Source organism: Manis javanica, chromosome 1, assembly GCF_040802235.1.
Source record: "Manis javanica isolate MJ-LG chromosome 1, MJ_LKY, whole genome shotgun sequence".
In the NCBI taxonomy this organism is placed as follows: domain Eukaryota; kingdom Metazoa; phylum Chordata; class Mammalia; order Pholidota; family Manidae; genus Manis; species Manis javanica.
Window position 1 is genome coordinate 95,470,564 of NC_133156.1, and position 15,763 is coordinate 95,486,326.

The 15,763-nt window shown below is 35.2% G+C and overlaps 1 protein-coding gene across 2 annotated transcripts in view; it reads right to left on the reverse strand.

Moving 5' to 3' along the window:
• Window positions 1-15,763, reverse strand: part of FCHO2 (FCH and mu domain containing endocytic adaptor 2) — a 123,841-nt gene that overhangs the window by 40,698 nt on the left and 67,380 nt on the right. Inside the window, exons 12-15 of one of the 2 annotated variants that reach the window (XM_073235168.1) lie at window positions 2,507-2,567; window positions 2,055-2,227; window positions 757-768; window positions 403-427 (exon numbers count right to left, since the gene is read on the reverse strand). In XM_073235168.1, coding sequence (XP_073091269.1) covers window positions 403-427; window positions 757-768; window positions 2,055-2,227; window positions 2,507-2,567 — 271 coding nt within the window. The remainder of the gene's footprint in view (window positions 1-402; window positions 428-756; window positions 769-2,054; window positions 2,228-2,506; window positions 2,568-15,763) is intronic. The other variant, XM_073235172.1, reaches the window with a different exon arrangement.

A 15,763-nucleotide genomic window follows, 5' to 3' on the forward strand; every position in this document is an offset into this window, starting at 1 on the left:
TAATTGTTATTATACTAAAATACTATGTAATAGAAATAGCAATTGTGCCATGACTTAAAATAGGTAAAGCTAATAAAGCTTGCTCATAAATGCCTTCCAGTTCATGAGGCAGTTATACCAGTTAAACAGTTTAACATTCTTAAAACAGAAGCTACTCTTAATGTCTATTAAATTTATCACATAATTTGCTAAGCTTGTAACCTTACATATAAAATTATAGAAATAAATGGTCTATTGTCATTATGAGCCATAATGACAGACTAGAAGGATACTTATTTTAAATAGAAGACAGCATATCTCTATTATTCTAGCAATTAGACATGCCTTAAACTTGAATACACAGCTATAACATTTTTCAGGCATCATCAAAGCCAAAATAATCAATTTAAATATCAAACTTACTAGACAAATTCCGATTCATCTGCACCTAAAAAAAAGGCAAAACTAATTGTCATTAAATAAATATTTAATTTGGTAATGAAATATTTTATAAAATGTTAATATTGGAAACCTAATTTTAATTTGTTTTTAGTATATCTGCTCAATTATATACAGTATTTACATAAAAAGATATATAGAGAACTTCCAATAGTTTTTGCTTTATAGTAAAAATACATACTTTTAACACTCAATAAATATTTAAAAATATTAACATCTACAACAAGATACTGTAACTTGCTAATTAAAAATTTTAACAAATATTTTGAAAATCATTTTTTTAAGTCAATAGGTAAAAATATAAAATCTTGGACTTACTGGACTGTGTCTCTAGTAGTACATGGAGAGAAAAAGAAGACATAGTATTTATTTTATGATTTAAAATACCATATTTTCCTGCTCCAATGATTTGTCTATTTCCTTCTGGATCATATGTAAAATCTATACACCTTAAAACATACACATTATTTAGAGGGGAAGGATGTAAAACTTAAGCAAACTGGGCAACAAAATATACTCATGATATCCTTTTTTCTAACCCACTGTTAAGTATTAAAAATTTTGTTATGTATTTTCTGGGTATGAGACTCACTGTTTTTTAAACAATAGAAAAGGGAGAAGAGCTGAAAGAGAAAACTTAAAACCATCAGTGATTAGCTACCCATACACAGATGTCTAACATTTTAGTATATATTCCTTTAGGCTTTTTATTTATTTACATATTTATTTTAAATTACTTATGCTCTTACATAATAAAAATTTTAATAGTTTCTTAACTTCTTATTACACATATATATATACCATAATTTATTCTTGGAATTAATCTTAATATTAAATAATAATGGTAGAATAAAACCTCATTTCAGAACTCTATTTTTGGTTGAAAGAAATACTTCTAAAATTAAATTCTAAAAGTTCATGACTGGAAGAAAAACTTTTTTTTTTTCAAACAAAGGCAGTGACTGCTTAAAATATACAATTGAGTGACAATATGAAATGGCAAAAACTTTTATTCTCTATTATGAAGGAGAACAGGTTTAATATCAACTGTGATAAGCATGAATATATATACTGAATTGTCATTCTCAGACATACTTCTTTCCCATAGTTTAACATTTCTGAATTTAGAGTATGATATCAGTGGAAAGATATATTATGGTGTTTCTTTTCTCCATCAAAAACTATTAACTATGGTATTAAGAATTGAGGGATCAACCAGTATCACTAAGAATTCTTAACTTTGTCTTGATCCTTGCCTGAGGAAAAGATTAACACTGCCAGTTCACAAAACTCTGCCTGAGACATACAGCACTGTTTATAAATACAACAAATGACAGAAATAGTGGACTTTCTACATTTTTGCTTCTTTATACAACACTTTCAGAAAGAAGCAAAACTAAGTCAAACTTACAAGTTCATTAGCCTGTATAAAACTAAAATAAAAAGATTATATATTTATTTCCTCATCCAATATGCTTAGCTATTGGATTTATATTCACTATAAATGATGCTTTACTTTTTATGATTCCTAAAATTAACCAGATTTTAGGCAGGTAGACCAGGAAAAAAAGGCTCCAAAGAAGGCACACAGACTTGCTCATCATTTTTTTACTTACAGATACTGCTGGGGAGAGTGTGATATTTCCTATAGATACTTTTAACTCATCCAAGGAAGCCACTGTGTGGTGTGAGTTATTTGGATGCACAGGTTTGATTTCTATCCGATACTTCTTTGGTTCTTCATCTTCAGAATCTGAATCACTAGATGAGTAGAAATGGTTCTCTTTGGTATGTGAGTATCAGTTAAAGAACTTAGTTTTCAAATTATGTTAATGCATAACAAGTTTTTCACACATTATAAAGAGGAGGAACACCTTTAAGAGATAAGATGGACTTTAAAAGAAATATAACTACTAACTTGTATTAATAAAAATATGTCAAATGAATACGGAATAATGTTTTATTACATTTATGTATGTGAAGTCTTTATTAAACAATAGGTTCTTTTGTTTTAGCTGTCTACTTATATGCCAATACAACCCATAAGAATATCCAGATGATGAAAGGATATCATTCTGATTTGCTTCTGGTTTTATACTATAGCCTTCTTCATCCACATCAGGAATGTTCTATGAGGGAAAAAAATATTTAATGATGGCTCCAACTACAAAAATATTAAAGATTAGCAAAATAGCCTTCACTATAAATGAGTGTCTATATTATTCATCAAATATCAACAGATCAAGAAAATTATTAACACTGTGGGAAAATTACATCTTTTTAGTTAACTAGCTTTAGATCATATTTCATGCTTCAGATGTCTGCAAAAAGCACTGCAAAATGTTAACAGGAGAAACATTCATAGAAGAGAATAGGTGTTCAAGTAGGAATGCCAACAGTTACTTATGTAGATAACCAAAATTTCACCCAAGTCTTCAAAGGGAAGAAGTAAAAGCACAAGACTGTGTATCTGGGGAAGAGAGGTGGTGAAATTAGAGGACAGCTTAAGTTAATAAAAATATATATCAAAATAAAGTACAAAAACACAAAAATAATAATAGACTACCAAGAAAGTCAAAGCTACACTAAAATATCATCGCTTACCCATGAGACTGACAAAAATTCAGATCTTGAAAATACACTGTTGGCAAAGCTGTGGGGAATGTATTCTTATACTTTGCCGATATAAATAGAAAATAGTATAATCCCTACAGGGAGATATTAAACAATATCCAACAAAAATACATATGTGTTTAGTCTTCCACGCAGGAATTCCACTTCTAGGATTTTTAAACCAAAGATACACCCCATCCCAAAGAACTTAAAAATACATATGCAACAAGGTTATTCATCAAAGACCACCTTAACTCATAATTATTGGATAGCACCTAAATATCCAAGCATAGTTGAATAAACAATGGTATATACACAAAACAGAGTACTATGCAGCACCTGTTTAAAAAAGATGAGAAAGGTGTCCATGAACTGGTATGGAGTGACTTCCACGAAATACTAGTAACTGAAAAAAGGGCACTATAAAAAATATATACAGTATAGTATCTTTTAAGTAAGAAAGGGAAAATTTAAAAATGTATAGGTTAACTTTATGGGAAAAACCCACTGAAAGGATAAATCAGAACAAAATAAAGTTAGTTACCTGTAAAGGAGGGCAATGGAGATGGGATACAGGAAGAAGGGGTGCTTCTCTAAGTATGCTTTTGTGGTTAGGTAAGAGAATATTCCTACTTTTAGGAACTATACATTTAACTATTTAGGGATAAAGGGCCATTATGTATATAATTTATGCCCAAGTGGATCAGGTTAAAAAACTATACACAGATAAACATATGCACATATACTGTAACTTTAAAGCAAATGTAGTAAAAAGTTAAGGGTATACTAGTGTTCTTTGTAATATTCTTGTATTTTTTTGTAAATTAGAAGTTATTTCCAAATAAAGTTTTAAAAATGGAAAAAAAAAAGGAATGCCAAGAAATGCCAAAGTATCAGTTGTAATTCAGCAGCCAACATCCTATTATGTGGTACTCCAATCACTTGTTAAAGCTAACCAAGAGGAGTATGAAGTATTGCTAATCTGAGAGGAGGCACAGCACAAGATCAAGGAGAATTTAGAGCAGAATTTATTATGGCTATAGCTTCCAAACTGAATAAATAGTCTAATGTAGCCAGCAATGAGTTAACAGACTGGATTAAAGTCTAGAAGTGAAAAATCTAATAGAGGGTAAAGAATAGATTTAATAGATAAAAAAATGACAAGTAATTATGACCCTACAGCACTGAGTTCTGCATACTGCTAATATGCAACTAACTTTATTTTTAAAGTATTAAAAATAAAGAAACTTTATCAAATATAGATTCATTAGAAATCAGAATAAACATATTTTTTTCAAAGTACTTTATTCCTATTCCCAGTACCCTAGAAACATACCAGATATTTAATCTCCTAGAGCTTCTATGTGGGATTTGCTGACTCTACTTTTAAATTTGTTCACAATATGCTATATGGTGTAATATAATTTAAGTAATACTGAGCAGTTTTCTATAGGACTGAGCATGCTGATTTTGGATCAGCAGATTACAACTGTAAACTTAGATCAAAATATATAAACAAGTATCTGCAGGTACTGGAGAGTGCCAAAACCATTTAAAAAGCTATATACCAAGGGATAAGCTCAAACACTCTATAAATAAATCAAAACAGAATTCTAAGAAAGGTTCAAATAACCCACAGGAAGACTGGAAAAAGAAAATGAAAACAAAAAACAGAAAACAAACAAAAAATATAATACTTCAGCTCTGGTATGTCAATAATTAAATATAAATGCTCCAAATGAAACAAAAGACACAGATTGTCAGAGTGGATTAGAAAAACATGACCATACTAACTATATGCTATCTTCAAGAAACTCACTGCACATACAAACAACACAGGCAGGTTGATAATAAAAAGACAGGAAAGAAAAATACCATGTAAACATTAATTTTTTAAAGAAGTAGAGTGACTGTTTTCTGCCTTATTACCAGATAAAAAAGACTCCAAAAAGAAAATTACCAGGATCAGAAAGAGACATTATGTCCACATAAAAATACTGTACACTATTGTTCAAAGCAACTTATTTCTAAAAGCCAAAAACTGGAAACCATTAAATATCCTCTAATAGGTGAATAAACTTTGGTACATCTATACCATGGAATACCATTTGTGGAATAAAAAGGAATGAACTATTCATACATGCAATAACATGGATTACCTCCAGAGAACTGTGCTGAGTGAAAAGAGCCAATCTCAAACTGTTACATACAGCATGATTCCACTTAAGTAATATTCTTGAAATCACACAATTATAGAAATGGAGAAAGATTAGTGGTTGCCAGAGGTTGAGGAGGGTAGGGTGGAAGAAAAGTGGCTGTAAGAGGGCAATCAACATAAAGGATCCTTGTGGTAATGGGAATGTTCTGTTTTGATTCTATCAGAGTCAATAACCTAGTTGTGATACTATACTAGTTTTGAAAGACATTACCATCAGGAGAAACACAGTGAATAGTATACCTGGGGCTGCTCTGTACTATCTTTGCAACTTTGTGTAAATTGATAAGTATTTCAAAATAAGTAATGACTCTCAGTGTTTTCAATGCTAGAGCTATGCACAGAAGCATTATCTTAAAAACTTACACATTACCTGTTTACACCTTTGTCCATTGAATCCAGTTTCTATATTAGGGCCCCGCACTGCTGGAGCACAGCATTAAGTCAAAAGCAGTATGAAGAAGAAAAGAACAGGTAACTTCACCCACCAATCTTAAAGGTAGTTTTGGTGGATGGTGATGTGATTTTAAAATTATATTGGGACAGAGCTCACAAGTCCATGGAATGTTTCTCAATCTCTTTGTTTAGAATCAGCGAAGTGGTCAAAACCGAAAGAAAAGAGCAATTCACATGTCCTTGGTCAATCTTCATCTCAAAAGACACAGTCCCTCAAAATTTTTTCTTAATTACATAACCTTTTAAAAAAGGAACTTAATTACCCCTTAATTATACAGACTTCTTTTTAAAAAGAAAAAGGAAGATAAGGGATAACTTCCCTACCAAGTTAGACTATTGATGTTAGGTAATTATTAAGACTAGCCATAAATAAAAGGTCATATAAATAGACCATAAATAAGTAGTAATAGGCCATATAAAAGATAACAAAAACTGAAAACCTACTTCCCCTGCTGACCACCACTGAAATCCTTCTCCCTAAAGGTAACACAAGTGTCTTGTAACTCATTCATTCAAAAAAGAAACACATATAACCACATTTGTATTTTCTAAAAAGCAGTTTCTTAAAGGATCAGACTTGCTTTTATTTAGTAAACTCTTTCCACATTAGCAGACACAGCAATATAACTCTACAACAACTGACTTCATCAAGTGAATATTTAATTTAACCAATTCTTACTTTGATGGATGCTTTAGTGTTTCCAGTTTTTTTGTTAATATAAACAATGTTGAAATAAACATCCATCTCTAGCTCTCCCTGCTTTGCCCCCCATATACAGTAGTCCCCCCTTATCCATGGAATATCCAGTGATTCCCAGTGGATGCCTGAAACCATGCATAGTACGAAGTCCTATATATACTGATTTTTCTTATAAATTCATAAAGCTTAATTTATACTACCACAGTACAAGATTAATAGTAATTATATTATATATTATAATAATATACTGTAATAAAGGTTGTATGAATGTGGGCTCTCTCAAAATACCTTATTTTACTGTACTCACTCTTTCTCTTGTGATGATGTAAGATGATAAAATGCCTACATGACAAGATGAAGTGAGATGAATGACGTAGGCATTGTGACATAGCAGGCTACTACTGACCTACTAATGATACCTCAGAAGGAAGATATCTGCTTCTAGGCCACAGTTGACCACAGATAGCTGATACCACAGATAAGGGGGGACTACTGTATGCATCTATCTTGACCAAATACCTATGTAATTTGTAAATATAGCCATAATATAACAGTAAATACTTAGCAACAGTACTTCAGGGTCAAAAAGAACTTACATTGCTGTTTGGGGAGATACTGCCAAACTATCCTCATGACAAACTGTATATATACATTCCCACCAATAGGATGAGTGTATCAAAACGTTTGCCAATATGATAGGTGGATATAGTAATTTCTCATTCTAATTTGTATCAGAATGAGACTACTATACTGAACAGTATTTCTTATGGTTATTCATCACTTTTATTTCTTTTCATGGAAAATTACGTGTTTTTATTCTAATGTCCTTCTGTTACTGGAGGGCTTGCTTACCTTTTACACTGATTACTATATAAAGTTTATGAAGGAAAGTATTTGGCACCTTGTTACATACCTTGTAAATTACATTCTGCCCATTTATCTTTAGTAATTCACATCTATCGATGCTGTTTTTTTTCTAATTTTATAAATTTTTCATTTCTACTAAAATGTATCAAACATCTCGTACATGGCATTAGAATTTTGTGCCTATAAAAGCCCTTAACTAATTCCAAATAAGTGCTGACTAAAATTCAAAACTGGTAAATAATGTTATAGAACAGTATCAATGAGCTGAGAAAATTAAAAATGTTTTATTTAAGGGAGTATACATAAAATAAACCATTAAGTATTAAAGAATTTTATTTAATATTGCAGTCATCAATAAATGATATAAATAATTCACAAATGCAGGATGAGAAAAGCTCAGAGGGTGGAGCCAAGATGGCGGCGTGAGTAGAGCAGTGGAAATCTCCTCCCAAAAACATATATATTTTTGAAAATACAACAAATACAACTATTCCGAAAAGAGAGACCAGAAGACACAGGACAACAGCCAGACTACATCCACACATGCGAGAACCCAGAACCATGCAAAGGGGGTAAGATACAAGCCATGGCATGGCGAGGCCCGAGCACCCCTCACCCCAGCTCGCGGTGGGAGGAGAGGAGTTGGAGCAGGGAGGGAGAAGGAGCCTAGGACTGCTAAATAGCCAGCCCTAGCCATCCGCACCAGAGTGCAGACACACAGTGTGTGGGGTGCTGGATACTACGGAAATGGGGCAACAAAATCTGCGAGCAGGACCCCGCGGCCAGCACCCCTAGGACAAAGAAAAGCGAGCACCCTTTGAAAGTTTTAAAGGGACAGGGACCCCACAGCTGGACAGAAGCATCCCGGCACAATCAGCTCAGCAGCTCGGAACCTGGGGAACTCCGGGCACCCTAACCCCCTGGGCAGCAGCACAGCTCTGAGGCCCCTCACGGAGATAAACAACTTCCTGCCCGTTACTGCTCCAGTGCGACCTCGCCATAGAGGAGCCCGTACCAACTGAGCACGGAGCTTCCTTCACAGCAGCTGGGTAAGAATCAGAGAACCCACCTGCGCGCAGCTGCCCAGCACAAGCCGTTAGAGGTCGCCATTCTCCCAGGAGAGGAAGGCTACAAACTAGCAAGAAGGGACATTCTCCCAGCTGACATGTGCCAACTACCCACGACTATCTCTATCGCGATGAAAAGGCAGAAGAATTTGACACAGATCAGATTAACCCAGACAGTCTCCCCTGAAAAAGAATCTGGGGAGATAGACCGAACCAATCTTCCTGAAAAAGAATTTAAAAGTAAGGTCATAACCATGCTGATGGACTTGCAGAGAAATATACAAGAGCTAAGGTGGGAGAATACAGAAATAAAACAATCTCTGGAAGAATTTAAAAGCAGAATTGATGAGTTGCAAGAGGCCACTGATGGATTAGAAACCAGAAAACAGGAACACATAGAAGCTGACTTAGAGAGAGATAAAAGGATCTCCAGGATTGAAACAACATTAAGAGAACTGTGTGACCAATCCAAAAGGAGCAATATCAGCATTATTGGGGTACCAGAAGAAGAAGAGAGAGAAAAAGGGACAGAAAGTGTCCTTGAAGAAATAATTGCTGAGAACTTTCCCGAACTGGGGTAGGAAATAGTTGCTCAGACTATGGAGGCACACAGAACTCCCAAGAGACGGGATCCAGAGGTCAACACCAAGACACATAATAATTAAAATGGCAAAGATCAAGGACAGGGACAGAGTATTAAAGGCAGCCAGAGAGAGTAAGAAGGTCACCTACAAAGGAAAACCCATCAGGCTATCATCAGACTTCTCAACAGAAACCTTACAGGCCAGAAGAGAATGGCATGATATATTTAATGCAATGAAACAGAAGGGCCTTGAACCAAGGATACTGTATCCAGCATGATTATCATTTAAATATGAAGGAGGGATTAAACAATTTCCAGACAAGCAAAAGTTGAGGGAATTTGCCTCCCACAAACCACCTCTACAGGGTATCTTAGAGGTACTGCTCTAGATGGGAGTACTCCTAAAAAGAGCACAGAACAAAACACCCAACATATGAAGAATGGAGGAGGAGGAAAAAAGAAGGGAAAGAAATAATCATCAGACTGTGTTTATAACAGCTCAATAAGCGAGTGAGGTCAGACAGTAAGGTAGTAAACAAGCTAACCTTGAACCTTTGGTAACCACAAATCTAAAGCCTGCAATGGCAATAAGTACATATCTTTCAATAATCACCCTAAATGTAAATGGACTGAATGCACCAATCAAAAGACACAGAGTAATAGAATGGATAAAAAAGCAAGACCCATCCATATGCTGCCTACAAGAGACTCATTTCAAACCCAAAGACATGCACAGACTAAAAGTCAAAGAATGGAAAAAGATATTTCATGCAAACAATTGGGAGAAAAAAGCAGGTTTTGCAGTACTGGTATCAGACAAAATAGACTTCAAAACAAAGAAAGTCACAAGAGATAAAGAAGGACATTACATAATGATAAGGGGGGTCAGACCAACAAGAGATAAAACCATTATAAATATATATACACCCAACACAGGAGCACCAGCATATGTGAAACAAATACTAACAAAATTAAAGGAGGAAAGAGAATGCAATGCACTCATATTAGACTTTAACACACCACTCACTCCAAAGGATAGATCCACCAGACAGAAAATAAGGACACAGAGGCAGTGAACAACACACTAGAACAGATGGACCTAAAAGATATCTATAGAATTCTACAACCAAAAGCAATAGGATACACATTCTTCTTAAGTGCACATGGAACATTCTCCAGAATAGACCACATACTAGGCCACAAAAAGTGCCTCAGTAAATTCAAAAAGATTGAAATTCTACCAACCAACTTTTCAGACCACAAAGGTATAAAACTAGAAATAAACTGAACAAAGAAAGCAAAAAGGCTCACAAACACATGGAGGTTTAACAACATTCTCCTAAATAATCAATGGATCAATGACCAAATTAAAATAGAGATCAAGCAATATATGGAAACAAATGACAACAAATGACAACAACACAAAGCCCCAACTTCTGTGGGAAGCAGCGAAAGAACTCTTAAGAGGAAGGTATATAGCAATCCAGGCCTATTTAAAGAAGAAAGAACAATCCCGAATGCATGGTCTAATGTCACAATTATCAAAACTGGAAAAAGAAGAACAAATGAGACCTAAAGTCAGCAGGAGGGCCATAATAAAGATCAGAGAAGAAATAAATAAAATTGAGAAGAATAAAACAATAGCAAAAATAAATGAAACCAAGAGCTGGTTCTTTGAGAAAATAAACAAAACAGAGAAGCTTCTAGCCAGACTTATTAAGAGAAAAGGAGAATCAACACACATCAACAGAATCAGAAACGAGAAAGGAAAAATCATGACGGACACCACAGAAATACAAAGAATTATTAGAGAATACTATGAAAACCTATATGCTAAAAAGCTGGGAAACCTAGGAGAAATGGACAACTTCCTAGAAAAATACAACCTTCCAAGACTGACCCAGAAAGAAACAGAAAATCTATACAGACCAATTACCAGCAACAAAATTGAAGCGGTAATCAAAAAACTACCCAAGAACAAAGCCCCCACGCCAGACGGATGTACCTTGGAATTTTATCAGACATACAGAGAAGACATAACAACCATTCTCCTTAAAGTTTTCCAAAAAATAGAAGAGGAGAGAATACTCCCAAACTCATTCTATGAAACTAACATCACCCTAATTCCAAAACGAGGCAAGGACTCCACCAAAAAAGAAAACTACAGACCAATATCCCTGGTGAGAGTAGATGCAAAAATACTCAACAAAATATTAGGAAACCGAATTCAAAAATACATCAAAAGAATCATACACCACGACCAAGTGGGATTCATCCCAGAGATGCAAGGATGGTATAACATTTGAAAATCCATCAACATCATCCACCACATCAACAAAAAGGACAAAAACCACATGATCATCTCCATAGATGCTGAAAAAGCATTCAACAAAATTCAACATCTATTCATAAAAACACTCAACACAATGGGTATAGAGGGCAGGTACCTCAACATAATAAAGGCCATATATGATAAACCCACAGCAAATATCATACTGGACAGCGAGAAGTGGAGAGCTTTTCCTCTGAGATCAGGAACAAGACAGGGATGCCCACGATCCCCACTGTTATTTAACATAGTACTGGAGGTCCTAGCCATGGCAATTAGACAAAACAAAGAAATACAAGGAATCCAGATTGGTAAAGTAGTTACTTGCAGATGACATGATATTGTACAAAAAGCCCTAAAGACTCCAATCCAAAACTACTAGAACTAATATTGGAATTCAGCAAAGATACAAGATACAAAATTAACACACAGAAATCTGTGGCTTTCCTATACACTAACAACGAACTAATAGAAAGAGAAATCAGGAAAACAATTCCATTCACAATAGCATCAAAAAGAATAAAATACCTAGGAATAAACCTAACCAAGGAAGTGAAAGACCTATACCTTGAAAACTGTGAGACATTCTTAAGAAAAATTAAAGAGGACACTAACAAATGGAAACTCATCACATGCTCCTGGCTAGGAAGAATTAATATCGTCAAAATGGCCATCCTGCCCAAAACAATATACAGATTCGATACAATCCCTATCAAATTACCAACAGCATTCTTCAATGAACTGGAACAAATAGTTCAAAAATTCATATGGAAACACCAAAGACCCCGAATAGCTAAAGCAATCCTGAGAAGGAAGAATAAAGTGGGGGGGGCTCTCACCCCCCAACTTTAAGCTGTACTACTAAGACACAGTCATCAAGACAATTTGGTACTGGCACAAGAACAGAGCCACAGACCAAAGGAACAGAACAGAAACTCCAAACATTAATCCAAACTTATATGGTGAATTAATATTTGATAAAGGAGCCATGGACATACAATGGGGAAACGACAGTCTCTTCAACAGATGGTGCTGGCAAAACTGCACAGCTACATGTAAGAGAATGAAACTGGATCACTGTCTAACCCCATACACAAAAGTAAATTAGAAATGGATCAAAGACTTGAATGTAAGTCATGAAACCATGAAACTCTTAGAAAAAAACATAGGCAAAAATCTCTTAGACATAAACATGAGTGACTCTTCTTGAATGTATCTCCCCAGGCAAGGGAAACAAAAGCAAAAATGAACAAGTGGGTCTATATGAAGCTGAAAACCTTCTGTACAGCAAAGGACACCATCAATAGAACTAAAAGGTATCCTACAGTATGGGAGAATATATTCACAAATGGCATATCTGATAAAGGGTTGACATCCAAAATATATAAAGAGCTCACGCACCTCAACAAACAAAAAGCAAATAATCCAATTAAAAAAAATGGGCAGAGAAGCTGAAGAGACAGTTCTCAAAAGAAGAAATTCAGATGGCCAACAGACACATGAAAAGATGCTCCACATCACTTGTCATCAGAGAAATGCAAATTAAAACCACAATGAGATATCACCTCACACCAGTAAGGATGGCTGCCATCCAAAAGACAAACAACAACAAATGTTGGCGAGGTTGTGGAGAAAGGAGAACCCTCCTACACTGCTGCTGGGAATGTAAATTAGTTCAACCATTGTGCAAAGCAGTATGGAGGTTCCTCAAAATGCTCAAAATAGATTTACCATTTGACCCAGGAATTCCACTCCTAGGAATTTACCCTAAGAATGCAGCACTCCAGTTTGAAAAAGACAGATGCACCCCCTATGTTTATTGCAGCACTATTTACAATAGCCAAGAATTGGAAGCAACCTAAGTGTCCATCAGGAGATGACTGGATAAAAAAGATGTGGTACATATACACAATGGAATATTATTCAGCCATAAGAAGAAAACAAATCCTACCATTTGCAACAACATGGATGGAGCTAGAGGGTATTATGCTCAGTGAAATAAGCCAAGCGGAGAAAGACAAATACCAAATGATTTCACTCATCTGTGGAGTATAAGAACAAAGGAAAAACTGAAGGAACAAAACAGCAGCAGAATCACAGAACCGAAGAATGGACTAACAGGTACCAAAGGGAAAAGGACTGGAGAGGATGGGTGGGTACGGGGGGATAAGAGCGGGGAAGGAGAAAGCGGGTATTACAATTAGCATGCATAATGTGGGGCATGGGAGAAAGGGGAGGGCTGTGCAACACAAAGAAGACAAGTAGTGATTCTACAACATTTGGCTATGCTGATGGACAGTGAATGTAATGGGGTTTGTGGGGGTTACTTGGTGTAGGGGAGAGCCTAGTAAACATAATATTCTTCATATAATTGTAGATAAATGATAACAAAAAAAAAAAGAGAAAGGGGGATTACTCCCTGATAGGATAAAACTAACTGCAAATCAATGATTAATGCATGCTTTACATATCCTTAATTTTGATCTTTTAAAGGGTGTCAGATGATCAGCTATGGAAGTACATTTTTCTGATAATATTCCTTTCGCTTAAAAAAAAAAAAAAGCAATTCCTGTGTGGTGATCTCCAATAGGTTCTTCACAATGGTATAAAGGTCATATCAAAGTGTGGGCAAAGGGTTTGTTTGTGTTTATACAGAGGATCAAAGCCTAATTTGGCTACCCAGAAAATGAATTAAGATACGATATGAAGAACTTCCAACATCAACATCCTCTGGAAGAGTCATTCCAGAAGATGATCATCAAAACACTTCAAGAAAGACCCTGGCGTTGTTGCAGTTGTAGCTGCATTCATCCCACCGGTTCCTGGACTTGCCATTGGAATGAAGAAGGAGATATCTAAGCTGGCCTGTGCATACAGTAAAACAACAAATTTGACTGAATCTATACTGTCGGAACTCAACCAAGAATTAGGAGAAGTGCAAGTTGCAGTGCTCCAAAATCACGCGACTATAGACTATCTACTCTTAAAAGAACACATGGGATGTGAACAGTTCCCAGGAATATGTTGTTTTAATTTGTCTGATTTTTCTCAAACTATTCAAATTGTTAGACAATATCCATCATATCATTGATAAGTTTTCACAAATGCCTAAGGTACCTAACTAGTTTTCTTAGTTTCATTGGATATGGCTGGTAATTGTAGATCTGCTTTGGTTATGTAACTGTATTCCTATTATGTTAATGTGTGTACACAATTTAATTAGTAGTTTGTTAAAACCAATACATGCTTATGTTACTCTACAAGAAGATATGTCAAAGAAATAATCAATCTTCCCATGTTTTCTTCTGCCTGCTACTTCTACAGCTTTTCTTCTTCCTTCCTATTTACAACCCTTAAGTAGAATTTGTGCTTCATAATGAAATTACCGAGTATCATAATTCTTCCAAGTGGTAAAGATACCTCAAGACAAATGCTGGGCATAGAAGCCACAGGGCATAAATCTGCAGACGTAAGAAGCTAACCTTTTCAAACAATATTGCTTCTCTCTCACTTACCAACTTTACATTTCCCTGTATGGCCCCGGAAGATGACTGGTTAGCCAGAGACAGGCAAGATTCCTCAAGGGAGGAACAACCTAAGACAGGCACTGTCACAGGGGGGGGCCATCAGGTGAGAAATTGGGGATCAACAGAGGTGAGGCTTAGAACCTCACCCCCCGTTTTGAGAGAAATCTTTTGCATCCGTGAATGTTCTGTTGCCCTTGTCTAGCTTGGATTAATACTTAGTCTATAGGCACAGACCTGGTCATCTACATTTGCCCTCTTACAGCACTAAATTATGTTTTCCACCTTTATCTTACATCTACCTACAACTTCAGCATTTTATTTAAAATAATAATAATAATAATAATAATAATAAGGGAGAAATGTGGGATTCACATATAAATCAAGTATAAAAATTGAACGAATAATCATATCTGACTTCATTGTTTATAGTTCATGATGCGTGATCAAAACTGAAAGTTTCTGTGATATGACTGCCCTTGCACTGTTCACCATGTAAGAACTTATTCACTTGTAAGAACTTGTTCACTATATAAGAACTTGTTCACCATGTAAGAACTTGTTAGTTATGCTTCAGAAGATTGGAGACTGTTGAGAATTAGGCTTGGGGTTGTTTAATGATTGTGCATTGAATCCTCTATACAGAATTTTATTGTTGTTAACAACCATTTGATCAATAAATATGAGAGATGCCCTCTCAATAAATAAATAAATGAATAAACAAAAATGGCCAGAGAAGCTGAAGAGACAGTTCTCTAAAGAAGAAATTCAGATGGCCAACAGACACATGAAAAGATGCTCCGTATCACTAATCATCAGAGAAATGCAAATTAAAACCACAATGAGATATCACCTCACACCAGTTAGGGTGGCTACCATCCAAAAGACAAACAACAACAAATGCTGGCGAGGTTGTGGAGAAAGGGGAACCCTCCTACATTGCTGGTGGGAATGTAAATTAGTTCAACCAT